General features: G+C 30.3%; 2 protein-coding genes across 2 annotated transcripts in view; one reads left to right on the top strand and one right to left on the bottom strand.

Annotated features, from left to right (window-relative positions):
- Nucleotides 1–74: 74 nt before the first annotated feature.
- Nucleotides 75–10,251, bottom strand: LOC113393767 (leucine-rich PPR motif-containing protein, mitochondrial-like). Its single transcript, XM_026630812.2, has 16 exons — nucleotides 10,035–10,251; nucleotides 9,108–9,449; nucleotides 8,424–8,580; nucleotides 7,919–8,028; nucleotides 7,426–7,657; nucleotides 6,556–6,762; nucleotides 5,705–5,918; nucleotides 5,235–5,447; nucleotides 4,377–4,597; nucleotides 3,888–4,064; nucleotides 2,745–2,903; nucleotides 1,989–2,203; nucleotides 1,517–1,690; nucleotides 1,035–1,257; nucleotides 549–771; nucleotides 75–363 (listed from the first exon to the last, which is right to left on the bottom strand). Exons 1-16 carry the CDS (start codon nucleotides 10,154–10,156, stop codon nucleotides 191–193), a joined length of 3,162 nt encoding a protein of 1,053 aa, XP_026486597.2. The 5' UTR covers nucleotides 10,157–10,251; the 3' UTR covers nucleotides 75–190.
- Nucleotides 10,252–10,610: 359 nt separating this feature from the next.
- Nucleotides 10,611–21,128, top strand: part of LOC113393757 (ADP-ribosylation factor 6) — a 37,362-nt gene continuing 26,844 nt past the window's right edge. The window contains exons 1-2 of the mRNA XM_026630800.2: nucleotides 10,611–10,768; nucleotides 19,399–19,504. The gene's annotated coding sequence lies outside the window, so the exon portion shown is untranslated. The remainder of the gene's footprint in view (nucleotides 10,769–19,398; nucleotides 19,505–21,128) is intronic.

Below are 21,128 nucleotides of genomic sequence, written 5' to 3'. Positions count from 1 at the left end.
CATAAAAATAGTTCAATCCTTAGGAAAAGCGTTTTTCTAAATAAAAATGTACCAATAAATAAAACCACTGTATCATATTAACTCGTGTAATAAATAATAATATCACAGATATCAACAATTATTTTATTTTCAAATATCACGCTTAACATTTTTTACTAGAAATACAGCTTTAAAACAAGCCTTATACAATTTAGACGCTCTTCATTTGTTTATCGAGAAATATGGATAAATCTGACGGGATATGTTTGTTATTTGCCTTGCACATCGAGCATAGGTTTCTAACGAACTTTTGAGACGGAATTATCTCGTTTTCTTGCATTTTGTACCACAACGATAAAGCCTCTTGACATTTGTCGTCACGTTCTGAAAGAAGGTAAATATGTACTATTTATAAACAAGCAAAACAATTAAACAAATTTAGACAGATAAAGTGAAAAATTTACGAAGCTATATTTGGCCTTTTATTTTTTATACAAAACTATGTCAATCTATATACAAATCCGAGTAAAATAATAGCATATTGACTAATATATGTGGTTGAAACTCACGGAAGACTTCCAAAATCATGTTATAAATTTCTTCAACATTAATATGCCTCAAGTCCCGGGCACATTCTCCTATAGCTTCTAACGCTTCCACTTTTTTCTCATCAGCAAACCTCTCACAGTGACGCATCAAGGCGTCCGGGTGGAACTTTATCGTAGGATCAAGGAATAATTTGCGTAATGTCTTCTTGTATCCAACATCTGCTAAAGCTGCTATTAAAGTTAACTGGAAAACATAATTATAATCTAGGGATTAGGGTCATTTAAATATAATGATTTAAAATTATCATATTTTTTTTTATTTAGACGCAGATCTATCTAACGTCTATCCTTTGGTGTAAAGTTTAAGCTGGTCTATTTATTATAAAAAAAAGTATCTACTATTTTAACAGTAACCATTTTACTCAAAACATTGTTCAACAGTTCTTTCAACAATATTAGAATGTTAAATTTATCGCTTGAACATCGTGAATATCGAAATTTACTCACCTGAACGTCGCCAGGTCCGTGTATTTGTTTATTAACATTGAGGATCGTTTGAACCAATCTATTGAGTTTTCCGTTAGCTTTCTCATTCTCGATAAAAGTATCTTCCGTTTTGCCGTCACTCATTGCTTTTAATATTTTACATAATAATTCGTGTTTGAGTGGAGTTTTCTTGTACTTTTCTGATAATTTTACGAATTCTTTAACAGCTTCTTCAAGATTACCACTGGAAAATGAATGTAATTTTATAAATCTCTATCTTTATAATAGCATCTAAGCAAAATAGAGAACAATAGTTAGGTCAGATTTCTTATCTAGAGTCTGCAATGTACTGTAACTCTCTAATAAAAGTAACACGATCTGGACGACTATGATGTTGTCTATCCCTTCTAACGAGCATGGTGTTGTCGTCAGTACCACAACGGAATGTTCTATCTCTTTCTAACAAGTCACACGAACAGGGTGATAATGCTAAGGCCAACTACCTTTTCAAATGTACCCGCACGAGCGGGCCGAGCATGGTGTTGTCTGGGCGACAGTAGCGCAGCGAGGTGAGCAGCTCGAGCATGTGGCGCGTGTCGGCGGGCGAGCCCTGCGCCGCCGTCGCGTCCATCAGCCGCCAGCAGTTCATCGATATGTTACGGCCGCCTTTTATCCGTCTGTTGGACAATTTGTAAAGAGGGAAGTGTGCAACCTCATAGACATTAATCTCTCAAGAAATATTCACTATTTTCTGCATCGTCAATACGCCTTATATACCTTACGTTATGTCCCTTCTGTCTGTATTTACACTGGCATAAGTGAGTTCTGATTGAACTCGTATTATTATAGACTTAAGGTACATAACGTTTCAGATCGCATATCAATAAGCAAAGGCGACAGCTTAGGGAGTAGCCGAATAGGGCGCAAATATGAAAAAACCTTTAACTTCTACAAAACCATAGAAAATTTACCAACCTTTTCTTGGATTGTTCATTGATAAGCTCGAACGCCTTTTTGATCTTCTTCCTGTACACCATTAAAGTCGCAAAATCTATCACTTTGTATTCGTCTAGTGTGAAATTCGGCGATGACTTGTTTAGATCCGCTAGAGCAATCTCCGCTAAATCCAACTCTCCCAACTTGACATGGAGATCGAATATTGAGGCCTTCATACCGGCTGATAGGAAAACCTAGACAAATATAAACAGTTTTGAAGGTAAACGCCCATCAGTCTGACATAATTCTGACGAAACCCCTTCAGTGTGTGTGTACAAAATGAACGCCCAAGTATTAACATATATTTGCACGTAGGAAAACATCAATACGGCAACTAAACTGACATTCTTACACTCAGTAGCCAGTCAGATTGTCCTGCTACCGAGGGAATAGTGAACTAACTTATATTCGAGCACTCTTATATTTCTCGTGGAGTTCTTTTCAACGGAGAATAGCCACCGTGACCGTATTGGGACAACATCATTAATGTTAATGGAGAAATCTTATTGCAAATAAACTTTAAGATATAATTATCGAAATAATATTTAAAACATTTATACTAATTGATGAGGAGAGAATAAACTATTATACGAAAAAAATCATACTAAAACATGCAGCACGTTTTGGAGAAGACTTTAGTATATACTCTGCCGTTTCTCACGCAATATTTAAATTAAAGCAACGACGGTACACCTTTACTCACTATAATTAAATTAATTAAAATAAAATCCTCACCCCTTCCGTTTGACATTTGTCCAGTATTTCTCTAGCTGCAGCCAGGTTCCCCTCCCTGCAGTACTGCTGGAGTAATTTTCGAAGAACACCACGCGTGTTCATACCCTTCGCTTCTAGTTCAACTAGATGGGATTTTAAACCCGCCTCGTTCATTTGTTTCTATTCAAAATAAGTAAAATCTATATAAACACGTTTGTTGCCCTTGAACTCTGGTTCACTAAATTAATACATCTTTACTGGATTTACTCTAATAACAATTTTAAGTAACCCTGTAAATGTTTCGCTGCTGGGCTAAGGCCTCATTTTCCTTAGTGGGGAAGGTTATCATAACACTGCTCTACTAATTCGTCTAATGCTCTTTAATGGCAGTTAGTGGATACACATGTGGCAGAATTCCACTCTTTACGACGTTTAAATACGATGGAACTTATCGGCTTAATTTTTTTTTATGACCTCTAATATTTTTGGTCACTTTTGTTAGCCTTAACTAAGCCTATAGTAGTATTTTGCTTTTAGTAGTTCATGGTATTATTAGATCAATATGTTTTTTTATTACTACTAATTTATACGACTGGTGTATAGAAGTACGGAAAACAAAAGTAGAAATTACAATTTGAAACAAACAAAAGAAGACTCTAGAGTAACAATGAAAGATGTTAGAGAAGAAGTTGGGCGGCACATTGAATATATACACCGTGTAAGCACTAAAACATTTTACTGGAATATGGATTAATTGATTGATTTAACGTGAACATTGTCGACTTTTTTATGATGTATGTAGTTAGGATCACCACCACCCATAGACATTGACGAAGAAATATTATGCATTCCTTACATAGCCAATGCACCACCACTCTTGGTAACTAAGATATTATCTCCATTTTCCCTGTGCACTCTGGTGCACTCAACCTTTAAGCCGAAACACAATAATACTACGTATTGCACTTTGTCGGTGGAATGACTGATTACTGGGTGGTACCCAGACGAGTTCGCACGAAGAGAAAATCGAAAAATGATTTCTCCTTCTTTCAAATGTAAAATCAATGAGGACAGAAAAGGACAGTCGTTGTAAACACCGCTTTACAACATTTATAACCCAGCAATTGAATGCATCAACATAATATTTATACCTATGTAACTTACTGGATGCGGTATGCGTTGAACGAAGAACTCTCCGTCATCGACCAATCTGTCATCCGTGATCTGAATAAATGCCTCTTTAACACTCTCTGTATTATCTTTTTTATGATTTTCCGGTATTTTGGAGATACAATAGTCGGCTGCGGATGTCGATATTCTTATTTGAGTATTTTGCAAGGCCTTAAAAAAAGATAAAATTACATTTTACAGGTTTAGTAATAATCACGTCAAATTATTTCATATATTTCATTGAATCAAATTCAAGTGAATGACTTGATATACTAAACTGAGTAACTTCGTGTTATTATTCGTATTATTCTTTATTATAACAGACGAAGCATTCAAACACAACTATGTAAAAACGAAATAAACTCAGAGTAAAATGAAGCCAATGCAACACTGAAGGTAATATATATATATACAATATAAGATATACTTCTGTTTCTAATGTATAAATATTTTTTATTATATATACAGGGTGCTCAAACTTACCTTAACCAAAAATAATACTTCTGTAATATCTTCTTTGACTTTCTTCTTGCTCATACAAACACATAAGAACCTACCCACCCAATCTTTGTCTTTCTCTGAAGCTTTGGACGTCACATCCTCTAATATATGAATAGTGGACTTTGTGTCCGAGCTGATTAAATAGCCTTTTAATAATGGTTGTAATAAAACTTCTGCATCAACCTTCCCCTGAAATAATTCACCTGTAGACATATACACAGCATTTAAAATGTAAGATATATTAAGAAATAGAATTGTGGGTATTTCATCATAATCATTTATCAACTCATAGTCAACAGCTGGTCGTAGGTTCTCCTTTACGTGCCAGAGATTTCGTTTCTTCGCTTTATGCAGCCCACCGGTTATATATTAAGTGAATCAACAGCTATATTTTAGTCAGTTCATTTATATTTTTGCAATTTTTCTTAACAAACCATATAGAATAAAATCAATAAATAAGCTCATCAAACGTTGAATAATGAGAAGAGAGGGAATAGAGAATACCACTTAATCTGTGCACACACTTGTCCTATCATATATCCTTAGCCATTAACTCGAAAATCAAAATAAAAATATACTTGATTCAAGTAGGCTTTTACGAGCACTTTTGAAATGTCATTTAACAAACTATATTAAGTGAAGCTACCACCGGTCGGAATGCAGCTTCTACCGGCAAAAAACTCAGTAGTTACTCTTTTTCAACAATTAAAAATACTAAGTTATGTTAATTAAATACAATTATATATATATATTTAATACATCCTGCTTTGGAAGTCAATAAGTAATTTGATTGTCTATAATTTCCAAACCAATTAGGACATTATAAATGAAACTACTTACATATTTCACTAGCTGCTCTAACCTGCCCTGTATTTAACAATGTAACCATCATAGGTGTCAAGACGCTTGTGACTGTCAGTCCTGTTTCTAGAAACTTCTTCATGAGATTCTGTGGTGAAGTAAAACTGACGTGTGGTAATATATAATCTATGATCGTCTCATAGTCCGGTTTCACTTCCATAGCCACCATTGTGGAGAGAGTGTTCATTATACCTAGAAGAAAAAATAGAAAAAAATAAGACTATTATAAAAAAATATAGCCATCACGGGACGGGCACATATAAAATATAGAAATTGATGTTTATTAAAATTAATAATATAAAAAAAAAAAAATGTTTTTATTATAATATTATGTACCAACTAAATATGTAGTATGTGCGCACAAACACAGAGGGAGTAGATAGCGGCTTCGTGCTATTTATCGTTACGGTAAACTATATCACAATATGAGAGCAAATCAGAAAAGTTACCCTTCTCTCCATACGTCTTAGAAGTGTGTATGAAGATAGGCCAGAAGTAGTGCGGTCTGAGCGGTAACCCCACGTGTTTCATTCGCGTAAACATGTCCAGGGCGAGGGGAATTTTCCCAAGCTGGAGAGCTGCCTCCGCTGCATTCTGTATAGCAATAGGGTTCCGACCAGATGTCATCAGCTCTTGGGTTATTTGAGCGATGACACTTGAAGACTGGAAAATTAAATTAATCATAGATTACATAAAATTACTGGTCATTTTATAAAAAGCTTTTACCAGTGCGTTGAGATATATTGTCTATATTTTTTTATTACATTCTCAATAGACAGGTCACTCCCCCCCCTATTATTGTTAGTGGAAAAGGTAGAGTGATAATGGTCGTATATTGTCGTATATAATTATGAATTAAAAACTTCGGTTTCATTTCAAAAATGTATTTCGAATGACGGCGAAGATTGGAAATAAAATTAAAGTGGATATAAGTAATGAAGTTGAATACTATTGTATTACATCTAAAGATATATTTTAATCAATAAATAAAAATTTGTTTACCCTTACTTTTTCTTTGATTCGAATAGGTGAAAGAATTTACCAAAGACCATTCCATTAAATATTTTATAAACATTAACTGATTTGAATGTATCGGACATAGTTAGAATCCTTACATCATCCCGAGTTATACTGATTATAAATGAATTCATTCATTCATTCATACAGAGTCGTTAATTATTAAGGTATAATATCGTTCTCTTTATATTAATTCCATAAAAAACTACTTTGTTCCTTGAGGATGATCCATTATGTAGTATTTCTGATTTAACTATTTCATATAAATCTAGTACACACTTACCATGGACGCTTTCACGCAGTCTCTAACCAGACTTCTACCGTGCAAACCCATGTCATCCTTGGGTCCGAATGAAGGCAACGGCAAGCATTTATAAATCTCCAGAGCAACCATGGGATGGTTTTGAAACACCAGCGTTGTGGACACACTTTGCATAAACGGAGTTATTGATGGTGTTTGAAGTATTTCCTTCGGTAAGTATTTTAGTACCTAAAATAATCATTTTATTTTTTATGTAAAACAAACTGAATACTAATTAGATGTATAAAGTACTTCATTTGACTTCCGAAATATTATGGTAAAAAATTAAAAATATTTTTTTACAAGATACATACGTATATCTTTTATTAAAACAATATGTGGGGAATTCTTAATGTGTTTTAGCATTTGCACTTGATTGTATACGTAACTTAAATCCTGTTCTGTGATGTGATTCTAGTTTGAATAGATCAACATATTGCGGTGCCGTGAATTGGGAGAGAAAATTTACTGTGTATCTTTTAATCACGTTTTAAATACGAAAATATACCGAAAGAGTAAAACAAAATGAAAAATTAAACAAATTATAACGGTCTGAGGTTACGTTAGTGTTTAACTGGTCTTTAATTAATTTCTATCAAAATTAGCGTTAAATTAGTACCTGGAGAACATTCCTCAAAAATCATGGAAAGTCAAGGAAAATAGGAAGTCTAATCCACCTATATTTTGTAAATGGTTAAATATATATCTATTATTATTTTTAACTAAAATTTAATCTAGTATTTTTTTTGTTCCTTTATTATTAATATTTAAAACTTCAGCTTCCATCAGCTGTCTTAAGAATGTATGCCATACTTCCCAAAATTGTATATTTATAATTTAAAAATAATTTACTTGTGGTATTGGTCCATAATTTGAAACAGCTGCTAAAGTTTTGACAATCTCCATTATATGGATCTCGTCAAACTTGATTCCAATGTTTCTTGCCTTTTCTATTTCATCAATAAGAAGTTCATTATTTTTATTAAAAGCAAAAGCTCTAGTGACCGCTGTGAATGTGTTTATAGAATATTCTAGTTTGAGAGATTTCATCATAGTTAAGATCTCTTGAATGTTCTCTAGTTTTCTGGAATGTAAGAAATATGTATACAAAATATGCAAACCTCATAAAGTAATTAAATGATGCAAATAAAAAAATCAGGCTTATATAATTAATTTACTATTATATTATTTATGATTAGCTTTTATATTTTTCAGATTAAAAATAATAGGTTTTGTAATTATTCATACTTGAGGACTTTAAAATATTAATCAAGGAGACTGTCCCTTAGAAAACAGGACATATGGTCACATTAATTAACCTATTAAAAGTTTCAACAATACATACCCCATCTTTCCTTGACAAATAATCAAAGAGTTGAAAACACTTTCTGTGGCTGGTAAATCTTGAGCCTTCATATTAGATATAACTTCTGTGCACTGGTTTATATCTCCTGCCTAAAATGATATTTAATATAATCATTTTACGTCAATGTTATTGTATGTTCTAAGATCTTTGATTTTGAAATATGTCTGTCTGCTTGTGCATATAATGCAATGTCCATTATAAAGCAATCATTGCATAACTATTAATTTATATACCAAAGTTCTTGTCGAACACAAATCTGTAACCATTTATATTAAGATAAAAGTACCTTAGGTAGTTGCTGTTAAAGCAATGATTTTGTTAAATAGGAAAAATTATTGAGTTTAATTTATCAATTTCATTTCAATGCTGTACTTATTATTATTGAGAATTATAATATAACAAGATAGTATGTAGCAATACATTTTTTAATTTATTTATATTTAAATAATTTACTTATTTTTATGCTTAGAAATTAATACCTTACCTCTCCTAAGGTCCTTAATATAAGTTCATAAGTAGTCAAATTAGGCTTTACTGATCCCATCTGTGCAACAAATGTACTAACTGTGAGAGTTCTATTGTTGGCAATGTATGCCCTTAAGAGTTCATTGTAATGTTCTACATCAAACTTTGTATGTGGCCTGTAATTAAACAAAAAATTAAATATTATTGTAACACTTTCATATATCAGAATAAGATCATTTGTTCAACTTAAATTTTTTTAGGGGTATACTTATTGGGTAAAAATTTAAAATATTCTTTACTAAAGTAGGCTTACAAAACCACTTTTCAATTGTTGTCATGTATTAAATTCAAAGATATTCTTATCTACCAATTTATATAAACTTGTTAGCTAAATATTTAAACAATTTCTGATTTATCCTGCATGAAAATCAACATCATCAAAAACAGATATATTTATAATCAATATAGACTTTAATCCACAATAAGAGTAGTTAATTAAATACTAAATATAGGATTGTTGGTTTGTATGTATTAACTATCAAAATGTTTATGTACTATCTAATAAACAGTTTATAAAAAATATTGATAAAAAGGCTTAGCATATATTAGTGGAGTAGTCTTTCTGAGGATATCATCTTGAACTTATGAAATAACATTTGTCAACCATTATATTTATTTCTTTATTGAAAATGCAGATCCTTACTTGATAGTATTCCATACTAGTTCAACTAAAGCCATTCTCACACTCGGTGTTTCATCTGGAAGCAGCTCTGAACAGCACTTCAATAAAAGTAAACCTTGTTTTTTTGATGACATATTTAATTCTTTTATTTTGTTTATAACTGTTACTAGGTCATTTTTATATACTCTATTCTTTTGATGAATGTCTGTTGATAAATTAGCTATGAGCTTTTCAAGTAGTTCATCTGAGGATAATTTATTCCTACGACCTGTAGATACTTTTGAAGGTCCTCCAGAAAATATTATATTATTCGTGTTAGTGAGTTTCTCTGCATCTTTCGTTCCTCTTTCTGTTGTGTACAGTCTGAAATTCAAGACTTGTATGAATAATATAAAACTACATCTAAAATCTCTTGACTCTGGCTACTTCCAGCATCTATCCAATTATCCTCTATTCTCCTGATGTTACTATAGTTTTCATCTATATTTAGATATTTTCCCAGAATATTTCATAAAAAAATAAATTAATTGTTTTATTATACATATATGATCAAGTTCTAGTTTAAAGGGTATTAACATGTCTTATGCAAATGAAATTTAAGAAATACATCAAATCTTAAAAATATCTAAAAAAAGTCGGCGTTAAAAATTACGAAAAAATTAATGATACATCATTTCAATTTATTTATGACAGAGAAAGAATCAAACAGTCAATTAATTTAAAAAAAAATGACTGAAAAATGCTGTTATTTGGTAATAGTAACATATAAATGTAACATTTTTACATGACTAAATATTTTTTTATTTATATAAATCATTCTGATTATATCATGTACGTATATAATGATTTCATTGCTTAAATATTTTCTATGCACTGTCAGGACGTAAACATGGTATGGAATGTGAATAAGATTATTTTATAAATAATCATAAATAATAAATTTATAACCTGTTCTGAATATTTCTACAGCGACATAAAGGTGATAGTGTAATTCTCTTGTTTATGAAAAACTTATTGTACGTTACTACTCTCGCAGTACTTGTCAATTTTATAAAATGCCGAATTAACATTATAGAAAGATTTTAATTTAATTTAAATTTTACCCAAAACACTAAATTACAAATTAGTTTAAGAAATACTCGAGTTTGAATTTGACAATGACATTTGATCATTTGATAAGAAAAATAAATAGACATAAAAGATTTTCTATTGTAAATTCTCTTCAATTAAAAAATCAAAGAGCAAAGGTACACTACACTGTTATAATATAAAGAAATAGTTATCTATAAATAAATATTAAATATTATTTAAATTGAAAATATTATGTAATGGTAGTTTTATAATTAAAAATACTAGCATTGCATTTTGTGGCTAAAGCTATTTCTACAATATATGTACAAAATTAGATAACTGGAATTTTATATCTTCTATTTGTTTAAACTAAAATATTAGCTTGAACAATTATCCGATTAGCAATATTTTTTTAACGTTGGTTAACATGTAAATCGGCGAAACTTCACAATACAGTATTAATTTCGTTTTCGGCTGGTGATGCTTCGAAACACGTGGCGCTAGTGTTCTCCGTCCTATAGTGTGACTTTGATTGTCAATCGTGGATGTGGAATGTTTTGTGTTGTGAGTGAATGGTAGTTATAGGAATTGTTAATTTCGTTTGTCATGTGGTGAGTTTTATAATTTTTAATTATATTGCTTTCTTCATTTTGTTTATATTAATGATAATAATTGCATCCTAAGTGAAGTAAATTGTGTTTGATTATCGTTTGTCTACCCGGCCGTTATTTGACCGCCATCGCCCAAGCCTGCTGACGACTGACGAGCTATGAGGCTCCGCCTTTTATACTGTGACAGTCTCATATACTAATGGTTACCTATTTTTAAACATATCTCTCATAGAACATTTTATACATTAATAATTAAAAAGTGCGCTATAAGATAACCGCCTAAGAATAATTTAAAAACAACTTGTTTTTAGAAATCAAAAATGCAAATAGTATAATATGATTTAGTTACCGCCTTCGCGCCGATGAATCATGTCGTTTACTATTTGAAAATATAATCATTTAAAATATTAAATCAATCAATGGATGTGTAGTGAATTGTAAAATAATTGATAACATAACTTATTTGCATTTATATCGTTAAGATTACTAGTAAGTTATTGTTTTTAAATTGAAACAAATGTCAAGAATTTTAGTAGTTTGTAACCAATAAAACTTTTTAAAAATATGTTAAACATAACCAATAAACTGTGTTGCTATAGATATTTCTATGAGCTTGTATATTTTATGCAGCTATTTTGCTAAAAAAATATAATGCAACCACTAAATTCAGCTTGAGCATTAATTAATGACTCATTAAGCTTTCCTAGACTAATATCAAAGTTTGTCCAATTAGAATCATTTAGATGATGTTGTTAATTGCCTAATTTTTGATTCAGCCTTTAAAATTACATGATGTTTAAAATAGTTTTAGGTTGTACTCAAAGACATTTCTAAGAGTAGGCAAAGACATTGGAAGTACATCCAAGAAAAAAAATTACAAACAATTTATTTCGTATCAATTTAGAACACACTATATATTTTATATGATGGAACTTTCAATATGTAGATTTCAAGTTATATAATGTTCATAATTTAAATTGCATTTGTTATTCTTGAGATAAGATTTTGATTAAATTAATAATGATAATTAAAACATTTACTTCTTTTTCGGTTAGCAACAAGTATCGTAAAAGTAATATTACTACAGAATTATAAAATAATATTAATAAGAATAATTTAAATAGACTATTATTAACCTTTATTTACCATCGCAGAACTGGAGACTCATATGTCAGTGAAATGTAAGGTATATTTCAGAATTAATAAATGAATATCATGTGTTTATTATACATGAGCTCATCAATTTCATAAACATCTTGAATGTTTAATTAAATGAATTTAAAACCATAGTTAAATAATCTATTCATATTGTCAATGAGTCTTCACAAAAAACTAGAGGTTTTTATGGTTGTATTAGTACATACTTCAAGGATTTTTTTTATCAAAGTGTATATTTACATAGTATAGACTTATTTCTGTGAAATTTAATTCTTTAAACCTTAGAATACTTATTATTGATGAAATTGAAAGAGTAAAACAACTTTGTCATTTATTTCTGCAAATTAATCTGATTATAATTAGTTCATGGTAGGTACCACATACAGAATATTCAGAGTTGATCTTTCATTAAATCTTATATGTTTCATGTTCAGTATGTAACTGAACCAAATTATTTTTTGTTTGTATAGATCTAGATCTGTCAACTGGATGTTTTAGATTGGACCCAGTAGGGGGCGATCGGTAAATTCAATTCTTATTTACCCAGACAAAGTCAGGGTAGACAGCTAGTAAAATATGTTCTTTATTGTAATATAAGTACTATTACAATAAAGAACGACGAAGACGAGGTAATCGTTGACCAATTTATTCAATTAAGGAGGTCATTGATAAAACATCACCAAGTCAAATTTATAGTCAATTGATAGTAATCATTTGACCTGTGGTAAGGCTATGGGTAGGCCTACCAAGATAGGATCCACTTACAGACTAGGAATATTGTATTGCCAAACATTGATTATCACTGTAGTGTTCCACTTTGACTGCCAAATGGAGGTTGTATAATTTTAGGTACCAGGTTAATAGTGTATGAAATTGTTTATGCGAGTAAATGTTGATGAAACTAAACTTTTACCTGTCAGTTAACCAATTTATATCTCTGTCTTGCTATATTTAATATAAAAAAGTAAGAAGATTATGTAAAGAGTTACTTCATAAATACTAAACAGTTATATTATTGAATGGTTTTTGGTATAAAAATCAAAAGGAGATAAAGATAAATCCTATTTAACTTCCTATGTTATCAAGTTATTCAGTTAGTTGATTATTAAAATATATTTATAAATACTGAATTAAAACAATGCAATACGCATTACATAAAATAATTACTGTTTTAATTTATTCAAAAGTGATTGCCATACTTGTTATTTATCTGTAATTAAAAATGTCTTTTAATTTTATTCCTGTTCATAAATCAGATGCCTCATGAAGGACAATTATAATAATAAATTTCATACACAAAATTAGAATAAAAAGTAATATGTTTTTTTTAAATACTATACTTTAGATAGATAAGATATTGAATTGTACAATATAATATAATTTTGCAGCTTTTGTGCTAGCTGTAAGAAATTTATAAAACTTCTTTTGTTTACTGTCCAAGTTACCAACAAATCTTATTTCAAATGTTTATAATCACAATTGCACTATAAAAAGTCATAATCAACCTTACAATCATATGTTACTCGGTATTACAATAAGAATCCACACTCAAGCATTCCTTATACACTTTCACTCACACTAATTAGTTTGTGAGAAACACATTTGAATAGATTGTTGTTAAACGTTTTACTTGATACTGATATTATTACTTTGAGTTTTGAGATTGTTGTATTGGGTTTCCCTTTTTAAAAGTGATTATTATGATAAAGCACATGCGCATAGATATCTAAGAATAATTTGGTGTGAATGAGAAATAATTAATCTAACAGGTCATTATTGTTAGATAAGTAATTTTAATCCATAATATTTTCAATATCACATATCTTAAGTCATTTAAACGATATGAATCATTAATCTGGGTACCATTTATAGTTTAAAAACACAAGTAAATAAAACTAAATGGCTGAAATATGTTTTTATAAAAATAAATTTCTTAAAGATCGACTTCACGTAATTGGTACCCATGGTCATTCCCATTCTATGTTAAGTTCGTGTCGACATAGTTTAAGAGTTCCTGCAGTATTATAGACGGTTATTATAATATCGTATTGTATTTTGACTAATTTGTAATTTATTATTATTAGCATGGTTTGTGAAAACATTGCGACCGATTTTGTTTCGGACTTTCCAGTTTCAACCGATTCTTTTTAGGGCACTAGGCTAGTAACCTAACGAGTAAGTACCACTAGTAATATAACTATGTCAAGCGAAATGCGACGCATTGAGTGTAAATTCTGACGTTTCTTGCTTCGAAAGTTCCAATTTTATAAAAAAATACCTTAACTTTGTGGGGTAATGTTTTAAAAAAAAATTCTAACCCGAAGAAAAATGTCTTATGTTCTGAGTGTTTTATTTAACACTTGTGTCTATTTGTTATTGGAACGTCTTCAAAGTACCAAAATATCAAGTGGTTTTTAACTTGAAAACTGTTTTGGTCGGAATAGTTCTTCGATATATTTGTTAAATCAGTTTATCAATTAACTAGTCTACTTTTATTTATTCTATATTACGAGATATATTTGTATGTTTTGAGAAGATTACGGCTCCCGTCTTATTGTCACGGAGCGGCCTTTCGATATTACGTCATGGAAGTCTAGGATACATTTAATAGAAACAATGACACCATTTTTAATAAAATGTATGACTGGATAATCATGACGTAGTACATCAAGTGTTCAACTACGCAAAATAACAACATTTTCTAAGTAATGCATTCATTTAAAATCTCGTGTTAAATAGATTTTAATAAATAATATAGTATAAACATATATTATTCTGTCTGTACAAGATTGCAAAGACGGTGAAAAAGCTTGTAGTTAATATTTAATGTTTTTTCTTGCAGAATATTTTCCTTAATTTGAGTTAGCTCAAGTCACTTACGAAGGCGCGCCCATTCACGTTAAATTATTATTATCAATGTACAATTATGAGTGAGTGACGCTCGAACTTATAAGATGTATTAGTGTGCGTGAGACGATTATTAGTGAAGACAGCAAAAATAATTGTAGTTATTACGTTAATTTTATTTAAAAAAAAAATCGTGGAGGAGCGCGCGATATATATGATTATTAAATACATGAACATTCGTGATTGATAAAACAGTTGTTTTAAATCAATTTAATATATTCTGCTTCGATTTTAAAATATTTACAAAATACAATAAATAAAACGTAAACTGAAATCATTCATACGGAGTATCTTTTATCGTGCGGTTTCGGTATGTGAGTACTGATTCGTTGTCATGCACGACGATGCCCAGAGCGGATGGCAACTGATTCACGGAACCCATTATAAGTGACAAGCGTTAAGCGTTGGAAGATCATAACCCTATTATAATTAACCTTTGTACTTTAAGGTGTTACCATCTAAACTGTTTGATTAAATAGATAGTTACTAAAATTGCACATCGGTATCACTTACACATCACTTATTCTAACAGCATTGGCATTCGTATGCACCAGTTTGAAGGGTGAGTGAGCCAGTGTTGAGTGAACAAGCACATGGGAGACTTCAGACTTAAATATTGGTGCCGCATTGGTGATGGCCCTTACATAAAGGTTAATATTTCTTACATAAGAGCACTACCACGTGGACCACCCACGTGGTAGTGCTCTTGCCTATTATAAATTATAATAATTTTTAGTATGAAATAATTGACAAACTATGCTAAATTCAATGTTGGTCTTTAAACCGACTCTGATTGTGTGTCAATGGAATTTTGCGGTTTTTGATTCTGTCAACATTTTTAATCACACGTGAAAACGAATAATTGGTTCCGAGATAAATCATATCATCACGGACTATATATGAATTAATTTAGTAAGTGATATTATAAAGAAAGACATTTTATATTTGTTTACTTCTGGTTTATACAATAAGTAACTACTAATCTTAATAGTTTTAGACAGAAGATTCTCACTGTGACACGTAGTTTTTTTTAGATATAGTTTTGATGTTGATGTAGCTTACCCCTTACTAATTTGACTGTTTATCTGTACTAAAATTGTAAATGCGAAAGTAACAATGTCTGTGTGTTTGTTGTTGATATCTCACGGCTAAACCACTGCACCTAATTTGATGAAATTTGGTATGAAGGAAGTTAGAACTCCAAGAAAAGACCTTTTATTTCATTTACATACATTTTCGAGGAATATTTTATATATTCCGTGAAGACTTCGGTTTTTATAGTCAACGCCGATAGTTAATAAACTATGACCAGGGTTTTTATAGTCAATGCGGATAATTATTAACTATTTACATTGACCAGGACTAGTGTTCAGTTTTTACACACGTGTCGAAGTTCGACATAATCATTAGTGAAAATTTTCGGAAAACATGAAATTTAACATTTTTAAATTTCGAACATCTTATTCCCAAAATGCTAACAAATAAATAAAATAATTCTTTATTAAAAAAAAAAACAGAAAATGTGACTGAAATATTTTTGTCTTTGTCTATTTATAAGTATAGATTAGCACTTCAATTTTGTAGTAAGTTATCGTCTCATTTCCTTCTTCAATAAACCAATTCCTATTGATTATAACAATTGCATTGAATATAACATTTATTAGGTAGTAACTACTTGTTTATGATAAATATTGACTTAGTTCAAGTCAAGAACAGTCAACAAAATCGAACTTGAAATTACATAAAAGTCATACTTTTTGCTCTTGTTGTGTGTAATGTTGCCAGTTTCAAATTCAATGTTCAAGGTCATTTTTTTTCTAAATAATATATTTATCGTGTTTGTACGTTATCGCTCATGTTTAAATATGCGTGGTGGTCGGAAGCTCCGACCTACTAACTAGTGCAGCCAGATGGTACGTGTGATTCCTCAAATTGGGTGTGTTGAATAGAAGTAGGCGTTTCATTTGTGGAATAAATTTTAGCGTTAAGTTTGTGTTAGTCTATGTTAATGCCAAGAGCTAGGAATTGAATCTGCGACCTTCACATCGCTGTCCTGATATCGTTGAGATTCGACACAAAAAGTACATGAATAAATCAGAATTTTGTCTAGTAATTATAATAATATAATAGAATTAGTCGGCACACAAAAAGCAACAACGATAAGAAAAATTGATAAAAATGTATATTTCAAAGCACAATTTATTGGTCTGCCTCACGGAAGTTTTGATAGTTAAGAAAATCGTTTAGTTTAGCCTATATTTTCTTTATTTAACGTACTAGAAGTTTTATGTTGTGTCGTGGTATTTATTAGTTGTAGTACGGTTATGTTTTTCAGTATTCTTAGTATTATTTGATATCAATTCGATTTTGGAGACGAAGACGAGAAAATTATCAAATGATAAGCGTTGAATATTCTGTTATATTTTATTTATTTTATCGAAATTGATTTTGCTTTCTGCAAAGTGTTCATTCAAACTTTATTCTGAGTTAGATGGACAATGATGACAAACATAAATGGTAGTACGTTCCAATTGGTGTGGTATTTTTTGAATCGATATACAAATTTAATTCTATTTCTAAAATATCCTGATTTAAGCAAACTTTATTTCTAAGAATGTCTTTATATTAAGAAAAATATACGTACAAGTATTGGTTGATGTACGAGTGATCCTCTAAGCCACATATACAAAGCATATAATATTTTTGAAATTACTAAAATGAGTTTTATATGAGTTATAAAGACAATTTCATAAGAATGACGTATCAAATGAATTCGTGAAAGGGCTTGGTTAAGCCCTCCAGTGTACGTTCTACCCACTCTATTATTCTACTACCAAACATCAATACTTTGTATTGCCGTGTTTTAGTTTTAAGGGTGACTTAGAGAGTTACACTACAAACTTGAAGTAATATTTAATACACTAGCAGACATAACACTGGTACACTTAACACGGAATAATATTTAAATGTCAGTCAGTCATAAGCTAATTTAGAAGTAACCTAATTATTCCTGAAGAGTATGTGGATAATTTTGAATGACCTCGTTATCAAATTTACTATTTTATTTAGTTATCATTAAAGCAATGTTGATACTACGCTTTTTAACAAAAGAAAACCTAACAATAGTTCGTCTATTCTTAGTTTAACCTTATGACATTTATCAAATGTCTTTTGCTTTTAACCTTCTTTGTAATATTAAACAAAATGACGTGCATGAATTCAATTTCTAGTTGGATTATGGGAATACTTTTCGATTTGTCATTGAAGACTTTCAGTATCTGTTGTTCATTTACGGCTTTTTATTGGTTATCAATCTTTTTGAAATCTGGAAACACTGTGAAATTGTGGTAACGATGTGACCTTTTTTAACTAAGTTCGCTAAAGTAACTTATTGAAACCGCGACGAGGTAAAAAAGATTGTCCGGAAAAAATAAAAAAAGTCAATTAAATAACGTCATCGAATCGTAGTTATTCAAGTGTATTTTTCACGAAAAAAGTAACATAATTATTTATTCGTATTATTCGAATGGTAATTTAATGACACGACATCAAATTTACCAAATTTTATTACGATACACTTTCAAGTCGATTCATGGAGGTTGATTTTTCCACGAAGCTTTTATGTAAGAATCGAAGGCAGCTATTGAGGCTGCGATAATTGTATTTATTGGTTTGATACTAGAAAATAATGATTGTTATTACAAAGCAAAAAAAAAGTCTAAATTCATGAGATTGATACTTTTCTGTCGCATGTAGAAATAACAACTTATTAAAGATAAAAAACGTGGATTTAGAATTTATTAATTTCTAGACATGATATACAAAATACTAATGTACCTTACTGATAAACTCTGTAATTAAAATGGTGGAAAAGAGTAGCTAAATACTGAGTTTCTTACCGGTTCTTCCCGGTAGAATCTACTTTCCGAACCGGTGGTAGTTTTATGTTTAATTCAACACTGTAACATGTCAATTCAAAAGTGCTTTTATGAGCCTACTTGAATGAACAATATTTTGATCATTATTTTATTGATTGAAATACAGTAAAAGCAAATTCATTCTTCTGTTTCGATGAGTTTACTTGGAGTTTACTTAGGAACTCAGGTATTATTATAGCTTTTTATATTTATAGATATGTAGATAGTTACAAAGTATTAAAAGCACAGTCGGGTCGAAATTATTCGGTATATCTTATTGCGTTGGAGCAGGTTTGAGCCAAAATCTCTCGTGATTAGTGAACGGATTGTATATAATAAGTCAATGTCGGGTTCGCATTTGGCAAAACTGCAAATAGTTTATAACATAAGAAACTTCTTATTGTCTGCCATTCAAATAGAATAACTTTCGTGATAAAATAATAATCAGTTAATGTTTATAGAAAATTCGTTAGTACCTAATTATGAAATTAAAACATTTAATATGATAATATTTTAGAATACAAATGTTGTTGTTGTTTTGTGTTATATACAGTTATGATTTGTCAAAGGCATCGACGATATATTTAAGGGTCCAGGTTTATGTTGTTATGATAATTTAAATTTATGTAACTGTTTTTATTGTTACAGGTTATGTGTGCGTATCGTCAGATAAGACACTGTAGTGCTGTGATAGTTTTCTGAAACAATACAACGGAGTGGAATGGTTTCGGAGCATTTGCGGTGTCTTGTCGATGTAAGTATTATAACTAATGTCGAGAGGATAACAAAGAAATATTCATATGTTCTTCTGATTTCGGCCAAATTAAATTAAAAATAATAATAATCACTTATAATAATAATATTTTGTTCAAGTGTGTACGCACACACCTTACTCCAAGAGTGTTCCTGAATAATTCTTAAGAGAAAACCTTGATACAAGAACCTCGGTATCAGTATCATTGTAAGATATCCACTAAATAAACGGGGCAGTCAACGAAAAACTTCTGTTTTGAATTATTCATTTTGCTAAAAATTGTGATGTTAAGTTTCTAATCTTATTTCTGAACAGTTGATCAATCTCATTCCTACTCGTTAAATTATAAAAATAATTAAAAATTTTGTTAATTACAAAAATAATATGTACCTGACAAGCGACTAGTGCCTTATAATACTTGTCATACCAGGCACGCAATTAAACCGTTTATTATTTATGTAATTAAGGTACGATAAAAGTTAAACGTTACTTTTAAACATTTTTACAAGGCGAAGTTAGTATAATAACACACTAATGAAAAAAAAACAATCATTCTAATTGAACGTCACCTTTTTGGAAGTCGGTTAAAAATAAGTGATTATATTATCAAATAATTAAAGATGTTCTGATAAAATAAGTTCATAATACTATATGTTCATAATGTAATGTCCTGGCGTAAATGTCCCACTACTGGGCAAATACTAAAATGTCTACTCTTATGGGAACAGCTTGAAGTTTAGCTCAGCCAGTCAGATTTTAATTCGGGATAATACGAAGGTTTTATACAACTACATGGATACTCGTGTGGTTGCCCGAAAATGATATCAGCGATCGGTTATGAATGCCATCTTGTCTCGTTTAATTATATTGTGTTTTTGATGACGTCATAAGTATATAACAATCTTAAATTAAAATTCATATGTTAAATCGTTTAGGTTCTCTAGCGTATCACGGGTTCTAGGTAACACATGATACTACCCATCTGGTTTCTCAGTAGTCGCTCGGTAGTCTTGAATGTAGTAAATAAACAAGCAGTCAATTAAACCGGTTCTAATATTAATGTTATGTAAAATTTCTAGTCGTTTTCCGTGAATGAACGATTATCTTGTGACAATGGGCGTAATAAAAGTTTTTTGTATACACACAGATGACGAAATGTTTCTTTTTTAAAATTTCGATATAGAATGTTTTAGAAGTCTGATGAAGAAACGATTGTATGATCTCATAGCGACTAGTTGTTGTAAAGAGCTTTTAAAGTCTGTCTTTATAAGTGAGATACCACTCATTCACTCTACTATATTTTTACGTTTACACTATATGTGTATAAAAAAAGGTAAAGATTCTCGTCTGTGTTAGTCGACGGATTTACAATTTTTTGATTCAGATGATATCGATAACAATAAAATTTAAAATACGAGTAGAATATATTATATAATAGAATATTTTCTACTATAAAAGGATTTAACGGAAATATACTCCCTAGGGGTTCAGGAGTTCGAATTCGAAATGAAAATGAGAGAATGGATAAGGGAGTTGGTATTTCTGAATAATTTTACTCGATAATAATAATAAATTATGACCAAGACAAAATAATTCATGTCAAACATACGATATACTAGTTGTC

Source organism: Vanessa tameamea, chromosome 2 (genome assembly GCF_037043105.1).
Source record: "Vanessa tameamea isolate UH-Manoa-2023 chromosome 2, ilVanTame1 primary haplotype, whole genome shotgun sequence".
Taxonomy (NCBI): Eukaryota; Metazoa; Arthropoda; class Insecta; order Lepidoptera; family Nymphalidae; genus Vanessa; species Vanessa tameamea.
The sequence above is the reverse complement of the archived record's forward strand: the minus strand, read 5'-3'. Positions and strand labels throughout refer to the sequence as shown.

Bases quoted from the DNA above. Each gene is read 5' to 3' on its own strand.
- LOC113393767 (XM_026630812.2), bottom strand. From the start codon at position 10,156: ATGTTAATTCGGCATTTTATAAAATTGACAAGTACTGCGAGAGTAGTA. The intron at 1,691-1,988 runs GTTGGTAAATTT...ATTGTCCAACAG, and splicing joins AATGAACAATCCAAGAAAAG to ACGGATAAAAGGCGGCCGTA. The intron at 364-548 runs GTGAGTTTCAAC...ACCTTCTTTCAG, and splicing joins CATGATTTTGGAAGTCTTCC to AACGTGACGACAAATGTCAA.